Source organism: Amblyomma mixtum, chromosome 2 (genome assembly GCF_055824585.1).
Source record: "Amblyomma mixtum isolate Tamu chromosome 2, ASM5582458v1, whole genome shotgun sequence".
Taxonomy (NCBI): domain Eukaryota; kingdom Metazoa; phylum Arthropoda; class Arachnida; order Ixodida; family Ixodidae; genus Amblyomma; species Amblyomma mixtum.
In genome coordinates, this window is record NC_143013.1 from 9161313 (window position 1) to 9188957 (window position 27645).

General features: G+C 50.0%; 2 protein-coding genes and 1 non-coding gene across 4 annotated transcripts in view; 2 read left to right on the plus strand and 1 right to left on the minus strand.

The window, feature by feature from the left end:
• The window catches only part of LOC149358352 (E3 ubiquitin-protein ligase SHPRH), a 50809-nt gene extending 49259 nt beyond the window's left edge, over positions 1 to 1550 (minus strand). Inside the window, exons 1-2 of the mRNA XM_089570406.1 lie at positions 1189 to 1550; positions 491 to 750 (exon numbers count right to left, since the gene is read on the minus strand). Coding sequence (XP_089426532.1) covers positions 491 to 750; positions 1189 to 1366 — 438 coding nt within the window. The 5' untranslated portion in view covers positions 1367 to 1550. The remainder of the gene's footprint in view (positions 1 to 490; positions 751 to 1188) is intronic.
• Positions 1551 to 1700: 150 nt separating this feature from the next.
• On the plus strand, positions 1701 to 1773 carry TRNAT-UGU (transfer RNA threonine (anticodon UGU)). The gene has a single exon. It is a non-coding gene; the product is annotated as a tRNA-Thr (tRNA).
• Positions 1774 to 22225: 20452 nt separating this feature from the next.
• LOC149358354 (headcase protein-like) overlaps positions 22226 to 27645 on the plus strand; it is a 150547-nt gene continuing 145127 nt past the window's right edge. The window contains exon 1 of one of the 2 annotated variants that reach the window (XM_089570408.1): positions 22226 to 23584. In XM_089570408.1, the coding sequence (XP_089426534.1) occupies positions 22269 to 23546 (1278 nt within the window). In that variant the 5' untranslated portion in view covers positions 22226 to 22268 and the 3' untranslated portion in view covers positions 23547 to 23584. The remainder of the gene's footprint in view (positions 23585 to 27645) is intronic. The other variant, XM_089570407.1, reaches the window with a different exon arrangement.

Genomic DNA, 27645 nt, shown 5'->3' on the forward strand with positions numbered 1-27645 from the left:
AAAAGCCACTTCAGAGGTGGAGCCAATGCATACAGGTCCTATCAGACATACCCTATATTTTCGTCCATCCTCCTGCATAAAGCTTACCACCAGTTCTAAAATCCCAACCAACCTCACACTCACAGGCTTGCACTCTTATGTGTTTCCATGCAGCGGCATGCATAAATATCAGTTTCATTTACTCAGGGAGAATGCGCAACTCACAATGATGAAAAAAACTCAGAGAATCATGATTTCAGACAAAAAACACCCACAACCAACAAAAATCTCATTTCCATTACATAACTGTGCACAAGTTAGCCTGATCTCACCTTTGTTAACACCACGTATACCAAGTTTTATTCTTCGCACCTTCAAATCACTGAACATCATGCACAATCAGGCTGCAATGCGAGGAATGTGGTGGCAAAATATAGCCAAGTGCAAGTCGTCGCCTTCCTTTTAGGCAAAGAAGAATTGCACAAAATCAGCAACTGAGCCCACATCATACCTGGTCATTCGAGTTGTAAACAATATGGCAATCGCCTTGCACATTCTTGCATCCGATGAAAAGTTTGCGGCTGTTTCTCAGTACGCTCTTCAGCATTCCATCACCCATCTCCACAGCTGACTCAACTGTCAAATCGACGCGTCCAAGGCAAAAGCGCTCAGAATTTCTGTGTTCATCAGGATGATCAATTTGCAGCACGCAACTGTAGTTGTCCAGAATCTTCTCCAGTTCTACATCGGAAGGCGATTTTCCGCCCTTGCCTGAAAGAAGTTGATATCACTGTATGTAGCGCCATAAATTTCAAGAAAAATGCAGCCAACTATACCCAGTTCCACAAGAGCACCCAGTCTGCTTCGCATAGGTTGAGGTACACTGATACATAAAAGCCGGCGCTCAGAAAAAGTTCAGGTTCAAAGTTCGGCTACTGAATGATGGACGATGAATACAGAAAATGGTGCTCAGTGACAGAACGCTAGCGCAGGCTTTACAATACACATACAGCATACGGCAACTCATAACGATATATATTTAACATGTAAATTACGTGGCAGAATGTGCGGCGGAAGAGTAGCAACGAATGTACGAACGCTGAAGTGTAGTTATATGTAGTACAGCGTTCTAATAGCAAAGTGGCTTGAGTCAGTGTCATTTAAGTTAGAAACTGTTAATAGTAATTGACGAAAACATCAGAAACTTACTTTTCCGTTTTTTCGGCAAACTCGGCGCGGAAGGTGCATTCTCTTCGCAGTCGTCAATGATTAAATCACCGGTTGAAAGACAAAGTGCTCCTCCAGAACTTTGTCCAAATTGCACGCCTTCGTTGTCAGTACGTGGCTGCAACCGCTTCGGAATCGTGGTCTTCCTGCGCGAGGACATCTCTCAGCTTACAGGCGCGCGATAAACCTCAGTTCACCACGGATGATGAAGTTTTGTCGGCGAAACCACGACTATCTGGAAGCACCAGAAGCCAGCGTGCGCGCGACGCGGTCAAAACACAACATAACAAAGATCCAAGCTAAACTGGACAGTAGGAAATGGAATAGCGCTCTCTATCGCAGTGGGTGGCTGATTAGTTAACGATAAATAGCTGTGAGACTACTGAAATTACTATGTGGCAGAAATAGTGCCTGAAAACACAAAATAAGTAACATGAGCATTTTACTAGCTGCTTTACGCTTATAATGTGCTGTGAAAGTTGGCCCGACGTGTCGCCATCATAGCTCAGTGGTTAGAGCACTGGTCTTGTAAACCAGGGGTCGTGAGTTCAATCCTCACTGGTGGCTCAAATTTTTATTTATTTTCAATTGAGAACGTATGGTTATTTTTCGAAACATTTGCCGTTGAGACCTCTCCAGCCATGCAACATTTGCAGCAGTTATTGAGTTCAACGTTACAATGGTGTTATTGAACAAATGCTGAGCTTCGATCGCCGCTCTGTGCCCCCAGTTCGCTGCATATATGCAACGTTTAGCAAAATTCATTGATTATAATTTTCGCTGCAGCAGCCTCTAAGCCGCAGTGTTCATTTTGCCGCACTTAATTTATTATGGCACGTCTCTACACTGCATTGTAGAGGCCATTTAGTATATTTGCCAATATCTTCCCAGATGCCGTACTCTCTATTCATTGCACGAAATTCCTCGTCATCGTTGGGAAAGTCATGCTTGGCAACGAGGCTGCGTGGATCAACCACCAAAGACCCCCCCCCCCCCCCCCCAACGTATTGGTCATTTCTTCCCCAACAAATCTCCTCGAGCCTCCCTTTTTAAATAAACGGCTCATTCATTCATTCATTCATTCATTCATTCATTCATTCATTCATTCATTATGGCACAGGCCTTTTTGCCACGGCAGGGATGCTTTGGCTATCAAACATTCCACACCCCCAGACGTGTCATGCGTATAATACGCATGCCTTATACGAACAGCGTGAGGCGGGGGGCTTCGCACCCGACTTGGCACCGACCTTCTTTCGAAACTGTACCCATGAATGCCTTCACCCCATCTTCACCCCTATTACTTGAAGCCTAACTATTTCTTAGCCTATTCCTCCTCTTCCCATCCACCAGAAACCCACCCTCACATGATCCGCTGAAGTGGATGTAATAAAGTTATTACCAGCCAACCAATCTTCTTTGCTAACCTACACCTGCCAAAATTCTAGAGGTCGAAATTTCCGGAGCCCTTCTCTGCGGCGTACCTTCTCTACGGCGTCTCCTCGAGCCTCCCTATTTAAATAAACGGCTGATTCATTCATTCATTCATTCATTCATTCATTCATTCATTCATTCATTCATTCATTCATTCATTATGGCACAGGCCTTTTTACCACGGCAGGGATGCTTTGGCTATCAAACATTCCACACCCCCAGACGTGTCATGCGTATAATACGCATGCCTTATACGAACAGCGTGAGGCGGGGGGCTTCGCACCCGACTTGGCACCGACCTTCTTTCGAAACTGTACCCATGAATGCCTTCACCCCATCTTCACCCCTATTACTTGAAGCCTAACTATTTCTTAGCCTATTCCTCCTCTTCCCATCCACCAGAAACCCACCCTCACGTGATCCGCTGAAGTGGATGTAATAAAGTTATTACCAGCCAACCAATCTTCTTTTTTGGTTTGCTAACCTACACCTGCCAAAATTCTAGAGGTCGAAATTTCCGGAGCCCTTCTCTACGGCGTACCAACCACCAAAGAAAGCGGTGTAGAAAGTGTAGTTCTCGTGCTACACTAGGCGTAAAAGAAACGCGTATCCTCGCAAACTTATTAATCTCATCCGCCCACCTAACTTTGTCATAGTTTTGTCATGTACACCTAATCCAAATAATACTCTACAAGCAGCAGAAAACCCACAACCGCGCGTAAAAGTTGGCGAGCCCTTGCCGGCGACGGGAGCTGCGCATGCGCAGTGACAAGCGTGCAGCCGAGTAGGACCACTGCGCGTGCGTAAAACCGGTACACGTCTGTACACTCTAAACAAGAATTCCCCTATATGGGAGTCAAAAGGGAGCAAGTAGTCCTCCAGAGCGCTGCCTTTTATGAAAGGGAGTGCTCTAGAGGACTACTTGCTCCCATTTATGCGTAGCATATTGCAATCACTCAGTTCAGCCCTTGGGCGCGGCCGGGCAGCCACCAAACCACGTGACGTGACGTCACGACAGCCGGAGAGAAAACCGTAGGCAAAAAAAAAAGAAAAAAAAAGAACGGCTGAGCATGGTGGCAGTTGCCACCGCCCCGTTTCAAAGGGGGCGCTCCTATCCATCCATTCATCCATGCATCCGTCACGGAGGAAAAGCTGCTGAGAAAATCGAGTGCCGCCAAGCAATACCTCGCGCAAAAAGACCGCGCAATATGCAACGCATTCTTGGCTTAACCAAGCTAAGCCTGGGCATCTTTTTTACTCCTTTCTGCTTAGAGTGCACGTCTCCCGGTATGTAATCTTTCAGACGTCACGCAGCTACCATGGCCGCGGCCAACCAACCGGTGGTGGTATAGCGATGGGGCCAAGTGGGTAGGGCCGGCGGAAAAAAGCCCACCTCGCAGTGTGCTAAAAGTGACGAGAGGAAAGGGAAAAGCGCGAGGACGCCGAAAATTCAAAATTTTGGCTAGAGATAACTCAGCTTCTAGCAAATGTAATGTTTGTTAATGTTTTCGGGTGCTAGAATCGGGTAAAAACCGATTTTACCCGAAAACGAAGGGCTCTTCCGCGGTGTTTGTAGTGTTTGGTTGATGCATTGCCCACCGAAGCTAGATGGATGGATGGATGGATGGATGGATGGATGGATGGATGGATGGATGGATGGATGGATGGATGGATGGATGGATGGATGGATGGATGGATGGATGGATGGATGGATGGATGGATGGATGGATGGATGGATGGATGGATGGATGGATGGATGGATGGATGGATGGATGGATGGATGGATGGATGGATGGATGGATGGATGGATGGATGGATGGATGGATGGATGGATGGATGGATGGATGGATGGATGGATGGATGGATGGATGGATGGATGGATGGATGGATGGATGGATGGATGGATGGATGGATGGATGGATGGATGGATGGATGGATGGATGGATGGATGGATGGATGGATGGATGGATGGATGGATGGATGGATGGATGGATGGATGGATGGATGGATGGATGGATGGATGGATGGATGGATGGATGGATGGATGGATGGATGGATGGATGGATGGATGGATGGATGGATGGATGGATGGATGGATGGATGGATGGATGGATGGATGGATGGATGGATGGATGGATGGATGGATGGATGGATGGATGGATGGATGGATGGATGGATGGATGGATGGATGGATGGATGGATGGATGGATGGATGGATGGATGGATGGATGGATGGATGGATGGATGGATGGATGGATGGATGGATGGATGGATGGATGGATGGATGGATGGATGGATGGATGGATGGATGGATGGATGGATGGATGGATGGATGGATGGATGGATGGATGGATGGATGGATGGATGGATGGATGGATGGATGGATGGATGGATGGATGGATGGATGGATGGATGGATGGATGGATGGATGGATGGATGGATGGATGGATGGATGGATGGATGGATGGATGGATGGATGGATGGATGGATGGATGGATGGATGGATGGATGGATGGATGGATGGATGGATGGATGGATGGATGGATGGATGGATGGATGGATGGATGGATGGATGGATGGATGGATGGATGGATGGATGGATGGATGGATGGATGGATGGATGGATGGATGGATGGATGGATGGATGGATGGATGGATGGATGGATGGATGGATGGATGGATGGATGGATGGATGGATGGATGGATGGATGGATGGATGGATGGATGGATGGATGGATGGATGGATGGATGGATGGATGGATGGATGGATGGATGGATGGATGGATGGATGGATGGATGGATGGATGGATGGATGGATGGATGGATGGATGGATGGATGGATGGATGGATGGATGGATGGATGGATGGATGGATGGATGGATGGATGGATGGATGGATGGATGGATGGATGGATGGATGGATGGATGGATGGATGGATGGATGGATGGATGGATGGATGGATGGATGGATGGATGGATGGATGGATGGATGGATGGATGGATGGATGGATGGATGGATGGATGGATGGATGGATGGATGGATGGATGGATGGATGGATGGATGGATGGATGGATGGATGGATGGATGGATGGATGGATGGATGGATGGATGGATGGATGGATGGATGGATGGATGGATGGATGGATGGATGGATGGATGGATGGATGGATGGATGGATGGATGGATGGATGGATGGATGGATGGATGGATGGATGGATGGATGGATGGATGGATGGATGGATGGATGGATGGATGGATGGATGGATGGATGGATGGATGGATGGATGGATGGATGGATGGATGGATGGATGGATGGATGGATGGATGGATGGATGGATGGATGGATGGATGGATGGATGGATGGATGGATGGATGGATGGATGGATGGATGGATGGATGGATGGATGGATGGATGGATGGATGGATGGATGGATGGATGGATGGATGGATGGATGGATGGATGGATGGATGGATGGATGGATGGATGGATGGATGGATGGATGGATGGATGGATGATGGATGGATGGATGGATGGATGGATGGATGGATGGATGGATGGATGGATGGATGGATGGATGGATGGATGGATGGATGGATGGATGGATGGATGGATGGATGGATGGATGGATGGATGGATGGATGGATGGATGGATGGATGGATGGATGGATGGATGGATGGATGGATGGATGGATGGATGGATGGATGGATGGATGGATGGATGGATGGATGGATGGATGGATGGATGGATGGATGGATGGATGGATGGATGGATGGATGGATGGATGGATGGATGGATGGATGGATGGATGGATGGATGGATGGATGGATGGATGGATGGATGGATGGATGGATGGATGGATGGATGGATGGATGGATGGATGGATGGATGGATGGATGGATGGATGGATGGATGGATGGATGGATGGATGGATGGATGGATGGATGGATGGATGGATGGATGGATGGATGGATGGATGGATGGATGGATGGATGGATGGATGGATGGATGGATGGATGGATGGATGGATGGATGGATGGAGATGGATGGATGGATGGATGGATGGATGGATGGATGGATGGATGGATGGATGGATGGATGGATGGATGGATGGATGGATGGATGGATGGATGGATGGATGGATGGATGGATGGATGGATGGATGGATGGATGGATGGATGGATGGATGGATGGATGGATGGATGGATGGATGGATGGATGGATGGATGGATGGATGGATGGATGGATGGATGGATGGATGGATGGATGGATGGATGGATGGATGGATGGATGGATGGATGGATGGATGGATGGATGGATGGATGGATGGATGGATGGATGGATGGATGGATGGATGGATGGATGGATGGATGGATGGATGGATGGATGGATGGATGGATGGATGGATGGATGGATGGATGGATGGATGGATGGATGGATGGATGGATGGATGGATGGATGGATGGATGGATGGATGGATGGATGGATGGATGGATGGATGGATGGATGGATGGATGGATGGATGGATGGATGGATGGATGGATGGATGGATGGATGGATGGATGGATGGATGGATGGATGGATGGATGGATGGATGGATGGATGGATGGATGGATGGATGGATGGATGGATGGATGGATGGATGGATGGATGGATGGATGGATGGATGGATGGATGGATGGATGGATGGATGGATGGATGGATGGATGGATGGATGGATGGATGGATGGATGGATGGATGGATGGATGGATGGATGGATGGATGGATGGATGGATGGATGGATGGATGGATGGATGGATGGATGGATGGATGGATGGATGGATGGATGGATGGATGGATGGATGGATGGATGGATGGATGGATGGATGGATGGATGGATGGATGGATGGATGGATGGATGGATGGATGGATGGATGGATGGATGGATGGATGGATGGATGGATGGATGGATGGATGGATGGATGGATGGATGGATGGATGGATGGATGGATGGATGGATGGATGGATGGATGGATGGATGGATGGATGGATGGATGGATGGATGGATGGATGGATGGATGGATGGATGGATGGATGGATGGATGGATGGATGGATGGATGGATGGATGGATGGATGGATGGATGGATGGATGGATGGATGGATGGATGGATGGATGGATGGATGGATGGATGGATGGATGGATGGATGGATGGATGGATGGATGGATGGATGGATGGATGGATGGATGGATGGATGGATGGATGGATGGATGGATGGATGGATGGATGGATGGATGGATGGATGGATGGATGGATGGATGGATGGATGGATGGATGGATGGATGGATGGATGGATGGATGGATGGATGGATGGATGGATGGATGGATGGATGGATGGATGGATGGATGGATGGATGGATGGATGGATGGATGGATGGATGGATGGATGGATGGATGGATGGATGGATGGATGGATGGATGGATGGATGGATGGATGGATGGATGGATGGATGGATGGATGGATGGATGGATGGATGGATGGATGGATGGATGGATGGATGGATGGATGGATGGATGGATGGATGGATGGATGGATGGATGGATGGATGGATGGATGGATGGATGGATGGATGGATGGATGGATGGATGGATGGATGGATGGATGGATGGATGGATGGATGGATGGATGGATGGATGGATGGATGGATGGATGGATGGATGGATGGATGGATGGATGGATGGATGGATGGATGGATGGATGGATGGATGGATGGATGGATGGATGGATGGATGGATGGATGGATGGATGGATGGATGGATGGATGGATGGATGGATGGATGGATGGATGGATGGATGGATGGATGGATGGATGGATGGATGGATGGATGGATGGATGGATGGATGGATGGATGGATGGATGGATGGATGGATGGATGGATGGATGGATGGATGGATGGATGGATGGATGGATGGATGGATGGATGGATGGATGGATGGATGGATGGATGGATGGATGGATGGATAGGAGCGCCCCCCTTTGAAACGGGGTGGTGGCAATTGCCACCATGCTCAGCTTTTCTTTCTTTATTTTAGTTCAACTGTGTTGTCAATTCTCATTAAGATTCGCCATCTTCTTTACCTACGGTTTCCTACACCTCTGTCCTTATGCCACATCTCTGCTTTTTCAGCCACCAATCCTCCAATCGCTTTTTGCTAACTTCTACTGCAGATTTATTTACATGACCATTGTTATCTTTAAACCCTAGGGCCTCCGGAAGAGTGACTGTGCCTGCATAGACACCCGGATTGATACCATCACATTTGAGTATGAGGTATTCAATTGTTTCCACAGATCGACCCACACTGCACATGTGTCATCTTCTTCGTTAAATTTCTTTTTGTAGCTGCGCGTTCTAAGTCACCCTGACCTAGCTTCAAAAAGTAGGGCACTGCCTCTTGAGTTATCATAGAAAAATTCTTTCCTGATCTGCATTTTCCAGTATGGATATAGTTCTACACTATGTTTCTTTTATTAATCCAATTTTTAACTTCCGCGTTTTTAACCTGTCGTTTAATGCTCTTTCTTTATCCGTCCTCATGACCGGCATACTTACTGGCTAGTTTGTGAGTCAACGCTCTTCCTGTATAAATATTTAAATACCTTAGCTGCCCACCTGTTATCGTCCAATTTCCTCAGGCGTTCTTCATATAGTATTTTACTCTTAGCTTCCCGTGCTTCGAACGATGCCCAGCCCATATCTCCTTGTACTGCCTCGTTTGTGGTTTTGCGTGGGCACCAAGTGCTAATCTTCCAACAGCTCTTTGATTTACGTCTAATCTCGACTGAACTTCTGCTCTTAAGCACAGAACCACATTGCCGAAAGTAAGCCCCGGCACCATTATTCCTTTCCAAATACCTCTTAGTACTTCATATTTCTTGTACTCCCATAATGCCCCATGTTTCATTATCCCGGCATCTCTTCGTCCTTTTGCCCTAAGAGAATTTTCATGCTTTTCCGTGCATTTCTGCCCTTCGTTTAGCCATATCCCGAGGTATTTGTATTCGGCCACTTTGGGTATTTCGTGGTCTTGTATTGTAAGCACCTGATCAGTTGTATCGTTGAAAATCATCACACCTGACTTAGTTGCGCTAAAACTGAATCCTAGAGCGTCTCCTTCGTCTCCACAACAATTAACCAAAGTTTGTAATTCTTCCTGGCTATCTGCTAACAGTACAATATCGTTCGTATACATTAAACCCGGGAGTCGCTGCTCAACTACATTTCCGCCTAATCTGTACGACAGATTATAACCTAGATTACTTTCTTCTAGCCTTCTTTCCATATTTATCGCATAAAGCATGAACAGCAGCGGTGATAGAGGACAACCTTGCCTTAATCCTTTGTGCACTCCCACAGTTGTGGTACTTTTTTTCCCTTCCCATGTAATTTCAACTTTATTATATCGGTAGATTTCCTGTAGACAATCAACTACCTCATGACCGATACCTAAATCTTTTAATATGCTCCACAGGAGTTCCCTGTTCACGTAATTGTATGCACCGCTTATGTCCAGAAAGGACAGAGGTCTGTTTTCCGCCTTAGCTATTTCTATGCATTGGGTAAGCACGAACAGGCTATCATCTAAGCGCCTACCCCTTCTGAACCCATTCTGAAGTTCCCCGAGTATCCGATTACCTTCTACCCATGACTGCATTTTTAATTTCACCGCCTGCATTGCTAGCCTGTACATTACAGATTTATTTATTTATTTATTTACAATACTGCCAGTCCCAGCAGGGACCATAGCAGGTGGGCGAACAAAAATGACAAACATGATACAAATTTGAGCAGTGCACAGATGTTATCGTAATCGGACGGAAGGATTTTATGTTCATCTTATCTCCTTTCCTTTTGTAAATCAAATTCATTTTACTCTGTCTCCAGCTATGCGCAATTTGCTTATTTGTTACGACTGTCTCCAATGCTTTTATCAGCGCTTCCTTGCTTCTTGGGCCAAGTTCATTAATCAGCTTAATTGGAATTTCGTCTATCCCTGCGTATGTGGTTTTAGGAATATTTGTTTCCGCCTTTTTCCAGTTAAGACTAGACAGTTCTAAGCTGTTCTCTATTTTGCTGTCCTGTGTTGCCGCCTCACGTGGGGAGATTACCCCATTGTCGTTGCTAACATTTTCCCTCAGCATCTTTTAATCTGTTCCTGCTTTCTTTGATTTGTTTTTCCCAACCAGCTTATATGGTTCCAGAAATTTCTTGCCCCCCCCCCCCCCCCCTTTATTTGCCTCGCGAACTTCAGCCAGCTGTGACGACCCCACATAATGCGCAGGTCCACACGGGACGGAGAGGCAAGAAGACACCGAATGGCTCAGTTTAAACAAAATGATGTAATCAATAATTATACATTGTACATCAGAGGCTGGGGTGCCCGAGCTTACGTGGCGACGCCGTCATGGGGGCGATGGAGGGGCTCCGGAGTTGCGATCCGTCGGTTGCTGGCAGAAGCTGCGCGCCGTCGGGCTTCGGCGCTGAAGGACCCTGTTCGTGAACGATGTCGTCCTCTGCGTGCCTTTTGTCCGCCCTCGCCAGCTATATCTGCTCCGCCGGCCACGCCCGATCTCCTGTCTTCCCGACTGGAATGTTTCTTTCTTCCTCCTTTCCACGGCGGCGCCTGCGGCCCCCCGACCTCCCTCGTTGGAATGTCGTTTGTCTCCCGCCGGCAGCTTTCATCTCTTGTCCTTGTACGGCCAGGCAGCCTAATTGGGCTGGCTTTCCCTCCCGCCGGCGCCTTTGTACCATTGTACCCCTTCAGTGGCTTGCCGCCGCTGGGGGCTCCGTCAACGCGGCGCCGCTGAACGCGGACCGTACCCCTTCAGTGGCTTTGCCGCCGCTGGGGGCTCCGTCTAGGCGGCGCCGCCGAACGCGGACCGTTTAAGGGGAGACAAGGGAGTAGGACGGTTGAGCACAGAGAAAATTCCGCCGAAGATATGGGCCCTGGTAGCTCACGCACGGAACGTCACACAGCCATTTATCAGAGGACTGCTGTATTTTAGTCTGGACTAGGGCCTGAACTTGCTGTTTCTTTTGTCGATGAGATTCCCATCTTTCGCCTATTTCCTATTCAGATAACTGCGCCCTCTTTGCTTCTCTGTGTTCCCTTGAAGCCGCCCGTTGTTGTTCGATGGCCTCCTTAATTTCCATATTCCACCAGCTTCGTGGCTTCTTCTTTCCTCTCCAGCGGTCTACTCCTTTCACTTGTTTCATTTTTGTAGCGATGAGTAGTGCTAACTGATTATAATCCCACTTTTCCATGGGGCATTTCTCGATTACTTCTTCTATATCAGCTGCTATTAGCGCTATTTGTTCATCGTTTAATTTTGCGTTGCCTTCTTGACTTCGCTGCATTTCTCTTTTGACTAGGGCTCCCAACTGTAGACTAATACGTTTTTGATCACTTCCTAGACTGTACTTCCTCTCTACGTCTATTTCCATTATTGCGAGCTTGCTATAGATGCCCTGCGACATTAGACAGTAGTCAATGGTTGTCTGCCTGTTACGGGATTCTCACGTGATTTGTCCCTCACATTTAGTTTCTCTATTGACAATAACTAGGTTGTGCCGCTCACAGAAGTCTAGCATTAACTTCCCGTCACAATCTGTGTATCCATCCAGATCCTCGATGTGGCCATTCATGTCTCCAAGCAGAATAATAATTATCGACACCGTCTCCAAACTGCTTTATATCGTCATTGAGGCACTTAACTAGATCGAAGACTGACGTCCACGCCACCGTGCGGTGAACGGACGACCGAAAAGTTCGTCTTTCCAGGAGATGTGCGCATGCCCGTATAGCGAAGCTCGATGTTGACTGCGTGCCGTTTGCAGTATGTCCGTTTGTTTCTGTGTCGTATTGCGGTAAGTTGTCGAAAACTAACCGTTTTGAGCACTAATTTAATTTCATTCGACAGAAGTCACTGATACGTCTTCTATAATTGAGGGGTTTTCTGCCAACTAAGGTTTACTGAACCTAAAGGGGCTTACCTTGAAGTGCATTATCAGGAGCAACTAAGGACGTAAGCTCTAAACACGAATACGCCTATATGGGAGTAAAAAGAGAGTAAGCTGTCTTTTAGCGCAGTCCCTTTTTAAAGGAAGGCCGCCAGATGGTTCTAAAAAGATGGCGTCGCAACAGCATTCGTCTAGCCATCGAGGCGGCTAGTGCGCTAGAGGACAGCTTGCTCGCTCTAAACTCCTTTCCATTTAGATTGCTCGATGAATCGGCTTTGACCAATTTGCTGAGAGGGGAGCGGCAGGAGGTTCCGATGTTGCGGAAAATGTGTGGAAGTCTTGTGAGCGACATATCCTTGCAAGTGCACAGTGTCGGAAGTATAATAGTGCGAAAGCCGTCGCGACCGTCTTTGTTATTGAGGCCAAGAGATGGTCCCAAAAAGATGCCGCCGCGACAGCCATCCTCCAGCAGCCACCTCTCTCTCTTCCCATCAAAATTGTGACGCAACCATTCGTCATACAGTGTTCTTGGCCGTGTCGTACATTTCTCTTTGGTCATAGCTAGCTCGGGACAGGGATTTCAGCCGACGACATAAAAGCTCACGATGAGACATTCATACTTTCACCTTCACAGCTGTGCAAAAATTGGTAAAGTGGTTTTTGAGCGAAGAAAATGGCGCAGTATCTGTCTACATATATCGGTGGACACCTGAACCGCGCCGCAAGAACAACGATAAAGGAGGGAGTGAAAGGAGAAAGGAAGAACGAGGTGCCGTAGTCGAGGTCTCCGGAATAATTTCGACCACGTGGGTATCTTTAACATGCACTATCATCGCATAGCACACGGGCGTCTTTTGCGTTTTGCCTCCATCGAAACGCGGCCGCCGCGGTCGGCTTCGAGCCCGGGTACTGCGACTCAGTAGCCGAGGCGTACGCGGAGGGAGGGAAAAAAAAGGGGGGGGGGGAGCATCTTGCCAAGGTGGTCTGAATAGTGTGATGCTCTCTCGTGCTTCTCCTTTTTTCCTGCATGCTGGTCATACGGATATCGCAATAAGAAATGAAGAAAAATTCAGGGGGCGCTTTGTTGACCTAAAGTGCATTGAGACGAAAGCCTTAAGTGCGGTGTATCTGCTTGTGTCACTGATGTGTGGTTAAGATATTAAGCTTTGCCTCTAAGAGTGGAACGCGACAGCATCTTGCAACGCTGCCGACACCGTATTCACTAGACGCGCTGTTACGACCCATCTTGAGACCCGCGATGAAACGGTGGTGGATTCAACAGCGGATATTTCGACGGGTCGTTTGACCCCCAAGATGGCCCCACGGCTCGGTGCCAACGACCTTCTAGAAGGACCGACGACCGGGGAAGATAGGTTGACCCTCGTCTGAAAAAAACCCGAAACGAATCAGAGGAAGCCGGCGCAGCTGCGTCTGCGACGTCAACATGCCACACCTGTGTTCGATGGACGCCAGCTGCCAACACAGTGCGACAGTGATGCGGACTTGCGCTCATCCTCGCCAGTTCCCACGTGCGGGCTCTCAACAGGAGTCTTCGTTGGCTGTGACGTGTGGTGTCGATATTTTGTGTCACGATGAATTGCCGCCTGGTGAAAGGGTGGAGCCTGGGGCTATTTAACCTGCACCCAAAGTGAGCACGAACGCTCTGGACCTTGGGTTATAGGTTCATCCAGTGTGGTTCTGAACCTTGGGTAATAGGTTCATCCATTGGCTCTGGGCCCTGGGTAAAAGGCTCATCCAGTCGCACGACGTCATGAACTCTTAACTTTTGATTCCTTGCTCTTCTTTTTGTAAATTATGTAAATAAGTGTCTTAGTTTCTTGCCATTAAATCTGCTTGTTTTTCATTCTCCAACTTCGAAGCTTCAGACCGTTTTCTCATCCCGGACGAGCCCCCTTGGTGATGCAACAAATGGCCACGCTACTTCGAGCCGTAACAACTGGTGATCAGCGGTGGGATTCGAGGCCTGGAAGTGCCGACATCTGTGGAACAGCGATGGTGATCTGAAGCTACAAGCGACAACAACGGTCGGCCAGCGAGAGTGCAGCTGTCTTGGGTCATGATCATGTGTGTGGGTGAGTGCTTGGCTTTTCCTTTGATGTGGACCAGGTTCTAAAAGAGGGTTAAAATTTAGAACTGGTAGACACCTGTGCTTTAATCCTAGAGATTTGGTATTTTTGCATAGTTGTTTTGGAAATAGCTCAGACTCAGGACTATCATGGACCTACAGAAACTGCAGAAGCCGGACCTGTTGCTGTTGTGTGAGGAATTGGGGATTGAGACAAGGGGTTTGGCACGAAAACCCGTGATAATTCAGGCCATTACTGATTTGGGGGCAGATGATGAGGAGCTCATTGAAGCGTGGAGCAGTGATGCCACGGCTGCTGATTTATCAGTAGATCTACTGATTTTTAAAATTTTCTGCTGATTCAGTGATAAGGCACTTGAATCTACTGATTTTCTTGCTTTTCTACTCAAACGAAAGCAAAAGCTGCTACCTTTTCGGAGAATGTTCAGTTACCACTGAGCAACGTCAGTTCTTCCGCTTAAGGTGCCTTTATTTTTACATTGAGAGTGTCGAACAAATTCTGAAGCGTATCCCTTTTCAAGAGCCGGTTTTAAAACATCTCGAACTCCTAGATCCTACTGTGTCCATGACGGGGAGGGCAGCGTCTCTTGCACCACTGGCGCAAGCCTTTCCGAATTTAGTCTCCGGCAAAGCCTTGCAATCTTTGGATACCGAATGGCGATATTTAAGAAACGCTGATATCCCTACAAGCGAAGATACCTCGTTGCACGAGCTCTGGGCAGTCGTGTTTTCTCAAAAACATTGTGATGGAAGCTCCGCTTTTCCTGCATTGACCGAGTTTGTGCAGCACGTCACAGCTTCAACATTGACAGGCTTTGCTGCTTTGCTGGCTTTGCTGGCTTTGCTGGCACAGCCACTTGTGGAATTTCACAGCATATCTAGTCATATACATGGCCATTTTGAAGTTGCCTGTTCACGCGCAATTCTTATTTCTGGATCGTCATCATCGTGATCAATCTATATTTATGTCCACTGCAGCTCGGAGGCCTCTCCCAGCGATCTCCCAATCACCCCTGTCTGGAAGATACTATACTCTAAAGATTTCAGGTACTAACTACCATCTCACGCCTTTGAATATGCCATCAGAGGGCTTCACTGTTTTTTACTTCGTGCTTGACAATGGCTCTCTGGATCCCCGGGTTTTTCAAAAGTATCGCCAAGAAAATCGTGGCCAATTTTTGTACTATTTCTTAGACGCTACAATACAACAGCAGAGTACTAATATAAGCGCTGAAATCGTGGGCTCATAAACTGAGTACAAAAATTGAAATTAAAAATCTACTGATCTCTACTGATTTTTCGCGAAAAAATCTACTACGATTTTTTTATGTGTCGCGGCAACACTGGCGTGGAGTCTCATCGAACAAAAAAAGGAAGAGCAGCTCAGACAGCAAAAAGAGCAGGAAAAAGAGAAGCTCAGACAGCAGAAAGAGCTGGAAGAAGAGAAGCTCAGACAGGAAAAAGAGCAGCTCAGACAGCAGGAAGAGCGAGAAAGAGAGGAAAAGTGGCGTTAGCGCGAACGTGAGAATGAAGCAAAACAACTAAAGCTAAAGGCTGAGCTCAGTAAGTTAGATATGGAGTTGAGCGAGAGGTTGGGCGGTTGTCCCCAGCAAGCGGTACCTCTTCTCAACAAGATGACAGATGAGATGGGTGAAACGATTCTGTAGCGGGCGATTGAGCTCCGTAACTTAGAAGAGTTGAGCGAGATGTCGGGCCGTTGTCCCCAGCAAGTAGTACCTCTTCTCAACAAGGAGGCAGGCGAGAAGTGTGAAACTATTCCGCAGAAAAACCTCCGTGTGGAGAAAGAACAGGAAAGGAGAAACCTTTGCAAGGAAAAAGAAAGGTGTGACGCGCTTACTGTTAGCCCTAAGACAGATAGTGCGTTGGCAGATAAGGCATAGGTCCCGCGCCAGAAAGGCTGCAGTGAATTTTGGTGTGAACTAAATGACAGAACCAGAGAAGGGACACCGCTGGTGCAGCTGGCGAGCACTAGCAGTCAGGGAGTTGAAGCGCCGGTACTAAGCGGCATAAAGAGCGAACCGGAATCGCCTGACGGCAGCAGTGAAGCGCCTGGCAAGAGCGCAACGTTCGCGGAAAAGTGCCGTACAGATGAGATTGATTCTGTAACCCGAAATGAGGATGCTGCTGCTTCCATAGGGAGACAGCAGGAAAATGAGATTTGGTGCTCAGACGAAACCACCGGAGTAGACGATTCGTCAGTTAATCCGTCGCCTAGCACTCAGAGTAAAGCACGAGTAGCGTCGCTACCCAAGAAACATCGCGAACGCGACAAGCGACTGAGAAAGGCTAGGGCAGGTGTTAATGCTGATGCGAGGGCCGGCAAATTAACTCGGGACAGCACCGCGAGAACTGTTGAGGGAAAGGGAAAACCCACAGTGTCATTTTCCCGAAGGCGGATGGGCCCGATGAAAGCCCAGGTGACTGCCCTTGCGGGCCGAAAGAGCGACAGACGGCGTAGTCGTTGGACACGTGACGCATGCTACGCGTTACTAGCGCTACGAAGAATAGGGCGCGACAGCCACACAAAAGGGAGCCGCAGAGAGCGCGTGAGTCGGAGGGGGTCCCGACAGGCAGGGACAAAGAAATGGAGGAGGCACCCATTCCGCAGTAGGTCGCGCGGAGGCGGAGCCAATCAACCCCGCAGTTTTCTTGAAGCACCTGCTTGTGGACCGGCCATCCGACCACGACCGCGCAGGGCGCGGCTGAAGAATGCCCAATTCTGGGAATAAGTGTTTGCCTTTTTTTTTGTGCATTGACTCACTGTAAAAAAACGAGACAGAGGTGAAGGCAAACGAGTTTTCAGTTTTTAGTGGTAGTGGTGAGTGGTTTTTGCTGCTTTTAGAGATGTTTGATTTTATAAAGTACGTGCAAGAAGGGTACATTCCATGAAAATGCGGACGCGCTTAACTGTTCTTTCTAAGCGGTCCGGAATGATCTACTAATAGTTTTTTCGTGCGGTTTTGAAAGTGAAGGTGTACAGTAGCAGGTTCGGTTTTTCTCAGCTTGCGTGGGTCCTGAGAGGTTTCAGTGTGAGCTATTCACAACAGCTATACTAACTAGAGTTACTGTATTACCTTTGGTAGCATATACAGTAACTCTAATACTAACCGGATTATAGCACCCTCTTTTGGAACTGGTTTGCTCGGAGGGAGGTTGAGTGCTTGCTTGCGCATGTGGTTGAAGTTTCAGAGACGCCTCAAAGAATTTGGCCGACGTAATAGAAGACCACATTGCGAGCGGCAGAGGGCTTCTGGCATACTTCTGCGAGCAATTAGCCCAAGTCGTCTCTTCGTGCAGCAGCGGTGACTGCTACCCACCGAGACTCGTCTGGCGGGGGAGGTGGCTGTTACGACCCATCTTGAGACCCGCGATGAAACGGTGGTGGATTCAACAGCGGATATTTCGACGGGTCGTTTGACCCCCAAGATGGCCCCACGGCTCGGTGCCAACAACCTTCTAGAAGGACCGACGACCGGGGAAGATAGGTTGACCCTCGTCTGAAAAAAACCCGGAACGAATCAGAGGAAGCCGGCGCAGCTGCGTCTGCGACGTCAACATGCCACACCTGTGTTCGATGGGCGTCAGCTGCCATCCTCGCCAGTTCCCACGTGCGGGCTCTCAACAGGAGTCTTCGTTGGCTGTGACGTGTGGTGTCGATCTTTTGTGTCACGATGAATTGCCGCCTGGTGAAAGGGCGGAGCCTGGGGCTATTTAACCTGCGCCCAAAGTGAGCACGAACGCTCTGGACCTTGGGTTATAGGTTCATCCAGTGTGGCTCTGAACCTTGGGTAATACGTAGGTTCATCCATTGGCTCTGGGCCCTGGGTAAAAGGCTCATCCAGTCGCACGACGTCATGAACTCTTAACTTTTGATTCCTTGCTCTTCTTTTTGTAAATTATGTAAATAAGTGTCTTAGTCTCAAAGTGCCATTAAACCTGCTTGTTTTCGTATTTCCAACTTCGAAGCTTCAGACTTTCCTCAGCCCGACGACTCAACACGCTACCAAATGGAGCCCGGGTTCGAGCTTTCCTGTGCGCCACAACAGCGCCTTTGTTCATTGCAAACCATCGAGCTGGCATGGCGGAGTGGTTACCGGGCTCGTCTCGCACTCCGGAGACCCTGATTCGATTCCCCAACTCGGGCAATTTCCTACTCGGTTTTATTTATTTATTCATTTACTTACTTTACTTAGAGCACCACTATACTATCCCTTTAATTGGTTCCATGGCTACTAGCCAAAGAACAAATGGCCCCGTTTGAAATTCGCGCACTGTGACGTCACGACCACTTCGACCAATTGAAAAGCGTGACATTTATGTCGACAACTCCTGCTTGCAACGATGAGGCATTAAAGGTTTCCGCCTTAAAATTTGCGCCAAGTGTATGCTGAGGGAGGGAAGGTGTAGTTCTTTCGTGATGAACGAAAAGAAGATGCACTTCATGCCTGCAGTGTAAGTAGAAACAAACTGCCTGCTGACTTTTCGTTATCTCTCAGTGCGAGAGAGCAGGGGTTTTGTATAATAATTATGCGGTGCTGTTTCACCTGAGATAACGGGACTCCGGAAGATGACGTCATAACATTTTGTAACACCGCACTACGACGGTGACTGCAGTGTAGGCGTGTGAAAACAAGCCCGATACAAATGTCTCTGCAAAGTACACTGTAGCGTTGTTCTAAAGCAGAGAACCTACAATCTTAACATCTTCAGCTACTAATTTGTTTGCACCGACTGTGTTTAACAATTTCGCATGAAGCATTAAGGGCCTCAGCCAACGCAGATGGCACGAAAACCTCGCTATGCCAGGTTGACAGCGTTCAGTAGTCTTTGTTGAAAAGGTGTTGCGGCGACCTTGGACTGAAATCCCACGGAGCCTGCCAGCGGTGGTTATTTTTGCAGCTGTACTCCCACGTCCCCAGACCAATTCAATTAGTTTGGGTGCCAGCCCACGCAGGCAACCCCGGAAACGAGGAGGCGCACTCTATTGCTCGAGCGTACGTCAACCGAGCAGGCCAAACAGTGGAGAGGGATTGCGCGCGGGACAGACTAATCACCTACAATGAAATCACGCTGCACTATAGAGAGGAAAGTCTCACATATCCACCACCACACCACACCCTCACGAAGGAACAACAGACTATATGGAGGCAACTCCAGTCCAGAACGTTTCCTTCACCGGCCTATCTGGCACTAATACACCCTGATCAATACAAGCCCGAATGCTCTCTTTGTGGGGCTCCGAGAGCAAACTTCGACCACATACTCTTCATATGCCGAGAACTCCAACCACCATCTCGCTGGAACCTCACAGACCTAGAAGGTTGGGAGATAGCGGTCTCTAGCTCCGAGCCGGCCTCACAGAAGAGGCTGGTGGAATGGTCGGAGAAGGTCGCCAGAAGTCATGGACTGATGGCCGTCAACCGGGATTAAGAACCAAGCCAACCAAACCTCCCCTAGTTCCTTCCCTTACTTGGTTCATCAATAAAGTTTTGACCTACCTACCTACCTACCTACCCGCGCAACATGGCCATATCTGGAGAAAGAAAATCAAAATTGGCGCCTTGTTACGCTTGGTGTTTCAGCGCTCCACTAGATGGCAGGACGACTTCGCTAGCGGGCGCTGAGGGGACAAACGTAGAGACACTTCAGGCAAACGTGGTGTTCCCGCAGTTCCTATTGTTGAGACTTAAGCGAAACGCGAAGCTAGACTTGTGTATTCATCGTTACATGCTACAATGTCGTTGTCTGATATGAACAAGCAACGGTTGAAGCACGCTGTTCGCCGCCGATGGTTGTTTACGCTGAGGAGGTGTGAGTCACGCTTGTGTGCCCAGTATAGTGATTTATGTCCCGTGTCGCGCTTTCTCTTTCCACACGTCTGCATAATTGAGCTTGTGTATGGTCATGGCCTTCAAAAACGTATAGAATACCTGTAAGTGTGAATAAAGGTACTAGATTATGGACATCATGCAATGTAGTAATGCCGCCGAATGGCAGCGCTGCAAAACGTGTGTGTCCCCTGTTAAACCGAGATTCAGTTGCAGTTTATGCGCTACCGATACTGCGCATGTCAATGACCTCGGGCAGCCTGATGATGCTATGCGAGCACGCGTGACACATTGCTCCACAAGTCACTGCACAATTGTACTCTTAAGATACGTATGTGGCGAACTGGAGCGACACGTGCAGCGTCAAGAGCGTCGCCTGCTTTCCTCCGTGCATTCGTGCATGCCGGTACTCCTTTCAAAAGCCGTACCGCATGGCTAACTAACCTACAAAAGGGCTGCTGCATCGATCGCCGCTATTTTTCACGGTCAGGGACGCCTCTCCGAAGGCTGACTACTCATCACGCTGTCGGCGAGCTCGAATCTGTGCCGGCTCGAGCGACGCTGGGCGTTATTTTCGGAGTTAACCATATACACAAACACGCGCCACTTTCCAAAAACATGCTCTCCAGTCGGCATGGTCTTGTTTTTCCGTGCACGGAAGCTTGGACAGATAGCGCTGAGTTGCGCAAGCGACAGGAACTGTTTATCTCGCAACCGCCGGCTCCTAGCACATCGCACAACCATCCCTCGAAGCGGCAATGGACGCGCCTCACAATGTTTACAGCGGCCCGGCTTGTTCAAGGCCACCGCAGAGCGATAATATCGTTTCGCGAGAGCCGCTCTCCGCGTACTACTCCGACCACGCCGGCGGGGACCCACCCCTCGCACCTAACGCGCCCGGAGTTTACATACGCGAACAGGGGCACTCTCGGCCGTCTCGCGTACGCGCCGGTGAAATGGTCTACATTCGCTGGGCTACGCACGGCGCGCGGAGGCGCAATCTCACATGCGCGTCCCGCTCGAGGGACGTTCTCTCCATTGCGTGATTACGCGGTCTCCGCGCGAAAAACACGAAAAACTTTTTTGTTGACTTAGCCATCGCCTGCCCCACTAGCGACTGATGTGACGCAATAGCGGTCGGTCCATCGCGAGGAAGGGAAACAGACGCTTCGATGGAGGCTGAGCAAAGCGAAAAGAGCCTCTTGCCGGATGCCCAAAGACATCCGCCACTGTGGCCAAGCATGGCACGTCTGGGAGTCCGAGAGAAAGCTGGGAAAGCCTTAGCAGAGAGCACCGCCGGTGCTGCAAACAACCCTACGTTGGGTAACAACGCGGCCAACGCGGCGAGCGCCGTTGGCGGCTTCACGGCGCTCGGCGCCCTCCATCGCGGTGGCGGCAGGCCGGCTCCAATGGGAGAGGGCGAAAATCGCGCGTCGCACGATTGCACCAATGGGCGGCGGCGATGCGCTGCCACTCAGGGCCCCGCCCCTGCACGCCGACCACGCCGCTGGGAAAGTTTCCCCGCGACGGCAGTGGCGTTTGTTTGCAAGGCGACTCGCGAGGAGCTTCTTGGCCACTTGGTCGGTGTCGCCGGAGTGTCCGCGTCTAGTCAGCGAGCAGCAGCCGCCGAGGCAGGTTGGATGTGAGCGCTGCCCGCAACGGCCTCGTGGATGTGCGGAGGGAGGAAGGCACCGAGGATGCCGCAGCACCGCGAGAATCGAGTCCGGCCGGCGGACGAGCACGCACCGCAGTATCACCCCGCCCGCTTCCCGGCAGTCATGGAGAACTTGGTGTCTGCCTGCTGTGTGCCAACGGGCTGTCACCTCAACGAGCCGATTCACATGGACGACCTGAACAACACCGTCAAGGTGATATGCAACAACGAGCAGTGCTCTCAGAGCCAGTTTATGCACAAGGCGTGCTTCGAGGAGTGGGAGAGCTCGGTGCTCTCGTTCCTGCGCTCGACAGGACGCGCGCGTTCGTGGAGCGAGAAACAGCGACTGCAGAACCTCTGGACCAAGAAAGGCTACGACTTGGCTTACAAGGCGTGCGGTTGCCGTTGCGGTAAGGGACATTTGCGCAAAGATCTCGACTGGATCCCGCCGGCCGCGCGCGACGACAAGAAAAAGAAACAGCGCCGCAAGAAGGGTAACGACAAGCCTTCGCTGGCGCTCAACGGCACGGCCAAGCCGCCGCAGAGCGGCGGCTTGCCCGTCACGCGGCTACGGAGCTCGAGCATGTCGAGCACGGGCTCCGGAGGCAGTCCGCCGAGCTCGTCGTCCGAGTTCCCGCCGTCGCCGACGCACGCCAAGCGCGGCGCGGCCGCGTTCTTTCCGGACCGCGAGCGGCACGGCTCCGGCGGTCTGTTCTCTCGCCGACAGGACTACTCTTCGTTCAACACGCTGCCACGGCACAAGATCAACGCGTACAACATCAAAATGGAAGACGAAGGCGGCAGCGACGACATCCGCTGCTTCATCCTGTCCACGCTGAGCGCCAACAAGATGTCACGCATCCCGTGCATCGTCTGCCAGGCGATGATGAACGTTTTCGACCGCTACCCGCTCGTGGACGGCACGATGTTCCTGTCGCCGAGGCAGCACAACCCGGGTGCGGTGCAGGTGCGCATCGACGAGCGGCCCCAGTATCTGAACGCCGTGTGCATGACGTGCCTCGAGGGCTGGCAGGTGCGGCTCGCATGCCGCGGCTGCGGCCAGCGCTGGAGCGGTCGACACCTCATCCTGGGCACCATGTACGCGTACGACATCTTCGCCGCCACACCGTGCTGCGAGGAGCGTCTGCGCTGCACCAACTGCCGCGAGCCGGTCATCACGGCCGACCGATCGCTGCCGTACTTCAGCGACTACAGCCACAGCATCTGCTGCGCCCACTGCGGCACCAGAGACTACCATTTTGTCAAGCCGCTGAACACTTACGCCAGGGTATGAGGGGACCTCCCGTGGTGTGGGCGTCTGCCCATCGCCAGGTAAAGAAAAGAAAGACGTTTTTTGTTCTCGTTTCATCCCGAGCCGTGGTGTGCGGTTTTCTTTGTTTTCGTTCGTTTCTCTTTGCCGCGCGCCAGTGCCGTGTTTATTGCGTTTGTCGCCGGCGAAAGGGCGTCCCGGAAAGCCGGTATGGCTTTTCAAGGTCACTCGCGCCGCTCCTCAACTTGCGGCAGCCACCGCACTCGCCGGCGCGGATCTAGTTCAGCCGCAACGCGTTTGTTTTGTCCCCCCACTTTTTTTGTTAATCTGTTTTCTCGGTGGCTTTCATAGTTTATACTTCGTTGACTCGTTCACATTTCTTCCCACAGTTTTCATATTTTGTTCGTTGTGCATGTCATCGCTCTGGTAGCGAGTGTTGAAGGGAGGGCCCCAAACCTTAATCATATTTTTTTACTGAGCCGTCGATGCTGCGGTCTTGTGCACTCAGTTGCTCGCCGGGCGAGTAAGCAAGCCAACCGTCTAGCCAAACCGGGCGCGGAACTGTTTTCTTTCCTGTTTTCTTTTGGTGTGTGTCGCCGCAGAAAAGGAAACCGGCGGCTTTGAATTGTGTGGGTTTTTGGACAAGTACAAAAGCTATCATTCATCACTCCTGACAGCATCATGCCATCTCTGAGTGTGTCTGTACGTTTGTTGCCGTGGTGCTTCGAATTTCTGTGTTTTGTACATAGTGTAGTCGTTTCTTTCTTTGTAAGGATAAGCGCCCGTTTCTCTTTTTGTTCTTCTTTTCTCCAAGCATTGTCTTCATGCTCATGTGATGATTCTCGGCTGCTCACATCGACCCATTAAACGCACAATTAACCAGTGACCCACCTTTGGGATCGTTGTGAGCAAGCCCGCCAAGTGAGTGTGCTCGTTGGCCCGCGATAGCGATGTCCCGGTGTAGTTTAGCGAAATTTGCATTGTGTGAAATCGACCGCGCGGCTATTTTTTACGCCCGCCCCGCGTCTCTGTGAAAAGTTTCCAGTCATGCATACATTGTCCCATTATTTCATCAAGCCATTGCGCTCAACGATTTCTGGAGACTTGCTTAGTCAGAAGGGTGCTGCACTACTCGGCTCAGATCATGTCGCGTCCATCATTGGGAGGTTATTGACCCCAGCATTAGCTCTTTAAGAAAAAAAAAATTTTAATACCGTGACATAATGAACAAAATTTTTCTGGGTTTCGAAGCGGCGCCCACTGCTGTAATCATGCAGTATTACCGCCGCCGCTTACTATGTGGCCGGGTTCGAGAGGGCCCATTCTGTTAGGGCGTTACAGTGCGAGCACGCTTCTTTCTGAGATCTCTCTGGTCGGGCCGTCACCCCTGCCACTTGTGTGATGTTCGCGTTCTGCAAGATGCAATCTCTAGATGTTGTCCAGGCGTTTTCGCCGTGCTAGCGAAATGGTCGTTGTCTGCCAGCCTTGTCGTCGTGACTGGGTGCGCTGGCCGTTTCGAGTTTGTAAAACTCTTCGTTAAACTGCGGTTCACGGGAGCAGGTTATGCAATAAAAGCTTCCGTTACGTTGGGAACTGGGGAGCAGAGTGAAAAAAAAAACTGCTTGTTGTAGCTATAGGTGTTCAGTGGTGCTGCTGTATCACGCTGCTCGTGATATACAGTGTGGAAGTGTGTGCGTGTGCATGGTGTGCCGATTGAAAATAGAATTCTGGGCAGTCGCCTTTTCCTCGCGTTCACTTTTGAGTGTCTATTTTTGTCCGGATGTCTCCTTGCCCTTAATTATGTAGTACGACCGATGCGCGCTGCATTGTTCCTTCTGGTCAATCGCTGCCTCGGTAAGATGCCGGCGAGACGTCAGCTACTGGCTGTCTGGTTATGCGTCTCTTCGTACGTTTTCCCCGCCAGTGAGAGAGAGAAAAAAAATGCGTGTACCGTGGGCCAGTTTCTTTTGTTTCTCTGTTTAAGTTTCACGGCGCTCGAGTTGTACAGCTTACGCCTGTTATCCATTGTTGAAGTTGACTCCCCCCTTCCACCTTTCAGTGTTTGTTTCCGTCAGTACCATTGTTGCTTCGTGTTTTTCGCAAGTGCATCATCCACACCCGTCAAGTTTCCTATTCCTGTTTGTACACTGTGAAGAAAAAAAAACGACCCTTTTGCACTCCTTGCTAAATGCCAAACGTCAGTAATGAGCGATGCTTTGTTTTTGTATTGGTGCCAGAAGAAAGCGCAGAAAGAAAAGTGTGTAGCGGTTTTTCATGCCGAGAGAGGGCGCCAGTCGTCATTCTTGGCTGGGGCGGCAGGCGCCGGCGGAGGTCGTCCACACTTGAAGTCGAACTCCCTGCGTCCGACGTCTTGGCCGTTATGACCGGCCATTCTCACTTGTCTTTGATGTTTCGCACGCTCACTGTATACAGGGCACTCTGTTGGAATGCTGCCGTGCGGACTCTCATGGAGCCTTGCGGGCGCGAGAGCGTGGTATTGTCGGTGCGCTGGGTTGGGAGAAAAACAGAAAACAGGGACTTAATCGACTTAATTACGGGAGGGCATTCAGCCTCGCCATGTGATTCGTGTTTTATCTTTGTGTTCGCATGTCGTTGAAATGTTAAAAGCGGCCTTTATACTGCCTCGCTCACGTGCTCGTATGGCTTTTGTTTCGCTGTTGGCGAGCTAGCATCTGCGCCTTGGCAAGTGAAAAAAAAAAAGAGGCATTCCGGCAGCTAGGGCAAAAGAGAAACATTTTTCACGCCCTTCTTGTGAGGGCCAGTCATAAGAGCGTAAATTAATTGCCCAATAAAAGCATACCCTCGTGTTTGGAACTGCTGTTTTTGTTTCTATTCGTCGCTGTGGTTGCAGCGGTGGCTTGTTGTGCTGGCCTTGATGCTAGAGGGGCCGAACTACCCTCTTGGAGACGAGGAGTAGGCCACTGCGTTGCATGTGTGTGGTAGTTGTATTCGAAGCATAACTGGGGAAGTTTCGTTAATAACTCTTTGCTGAATGCTCAGAACATGCAAGAGAGCGACTTGCTTGGACACGATGGCTGCACCTTGGGGTATTTTTGTCACTCTCAACTTTGTGCAAGAATAGCGCCACACCACCAGACCCGTATGCATACTTACGGAACTTTGGCATCCTTGTTTACGACCTGTCAGGTGTCCGTCGGCAGTGTTTTGTATACCGCTTTTTCGATGTAGGCTGCAAGTAGTTTTAATTTGATCACTATTAGGGACACAAGTGGTGCAGGCAAAGCTATCAATTATGTAGTCTGTTTATGTAGTTATCTGCGCGGTATGGCATGTTCTGCCAGATATTTGCCGGAGCCGCTCTCGAGTACGGAGGGAATGATTGAGAACTGACTTCGCTCGTCGACGAAACACTCAACTGAAGCAGTCCACAAGCGGTACGGTACTGCTGTCGGCCGAGCAGTGCACGGCAGAGGTCGGCGCAAAAGTCCCCAGGGCGGGGAAAAATCTTCCCCGAGGCGAGCGGAAGAGGAGAAAGGCGAGGGGGACCGTTTTCACTGCCAAGGACACCGAATCAATATCGCGCGGCGGCGCGCTGCTGTGCTGCTGCCGTCGGCGTCTGCTCTGCCGTCTGTCGGCCTCCTTTTCAGGGCCACTGTGTCGAGGGCGCTCGGCCGGTCAAGGCGTGTTCGCCGTCTCGTTGCTCGGTTGCGCCGCCGCATCGGCGACCCGCTCTCAGAGTCGCCGGAAGAGGAGGCAGGGCGGCCGCCGCTCACCAGCGCGCTGCGATGCTGTCGGGTCGGCAGCGCCAGTGCAATGATCTCTCCAGCGGTGATTGGAGGCCGCTGGGGCACACGTACTGTAGGGTAAAAACGTAGACACGCGTTGGAGGAAAATGGCTAGAATGATTACGACGGTAAGCTTTCGGTATGTATCTTTTGTCGGAGAGGCGAGAGCCCGTCAACCTACAATCCTAGCTTTTTTTCTCTGCCTCCCTCATCCTGGTGATGAAAAATAAAGGCAATATTATTACATAGGCAACAGCAGGGAAAAGAGAGATACCATGAGCAGAAAAAAGAAAGTTCACGAAACCGAGACCGCTTAACGAAATTGGGCTCAAAAGAATCATTGCGTGAATGCAAAA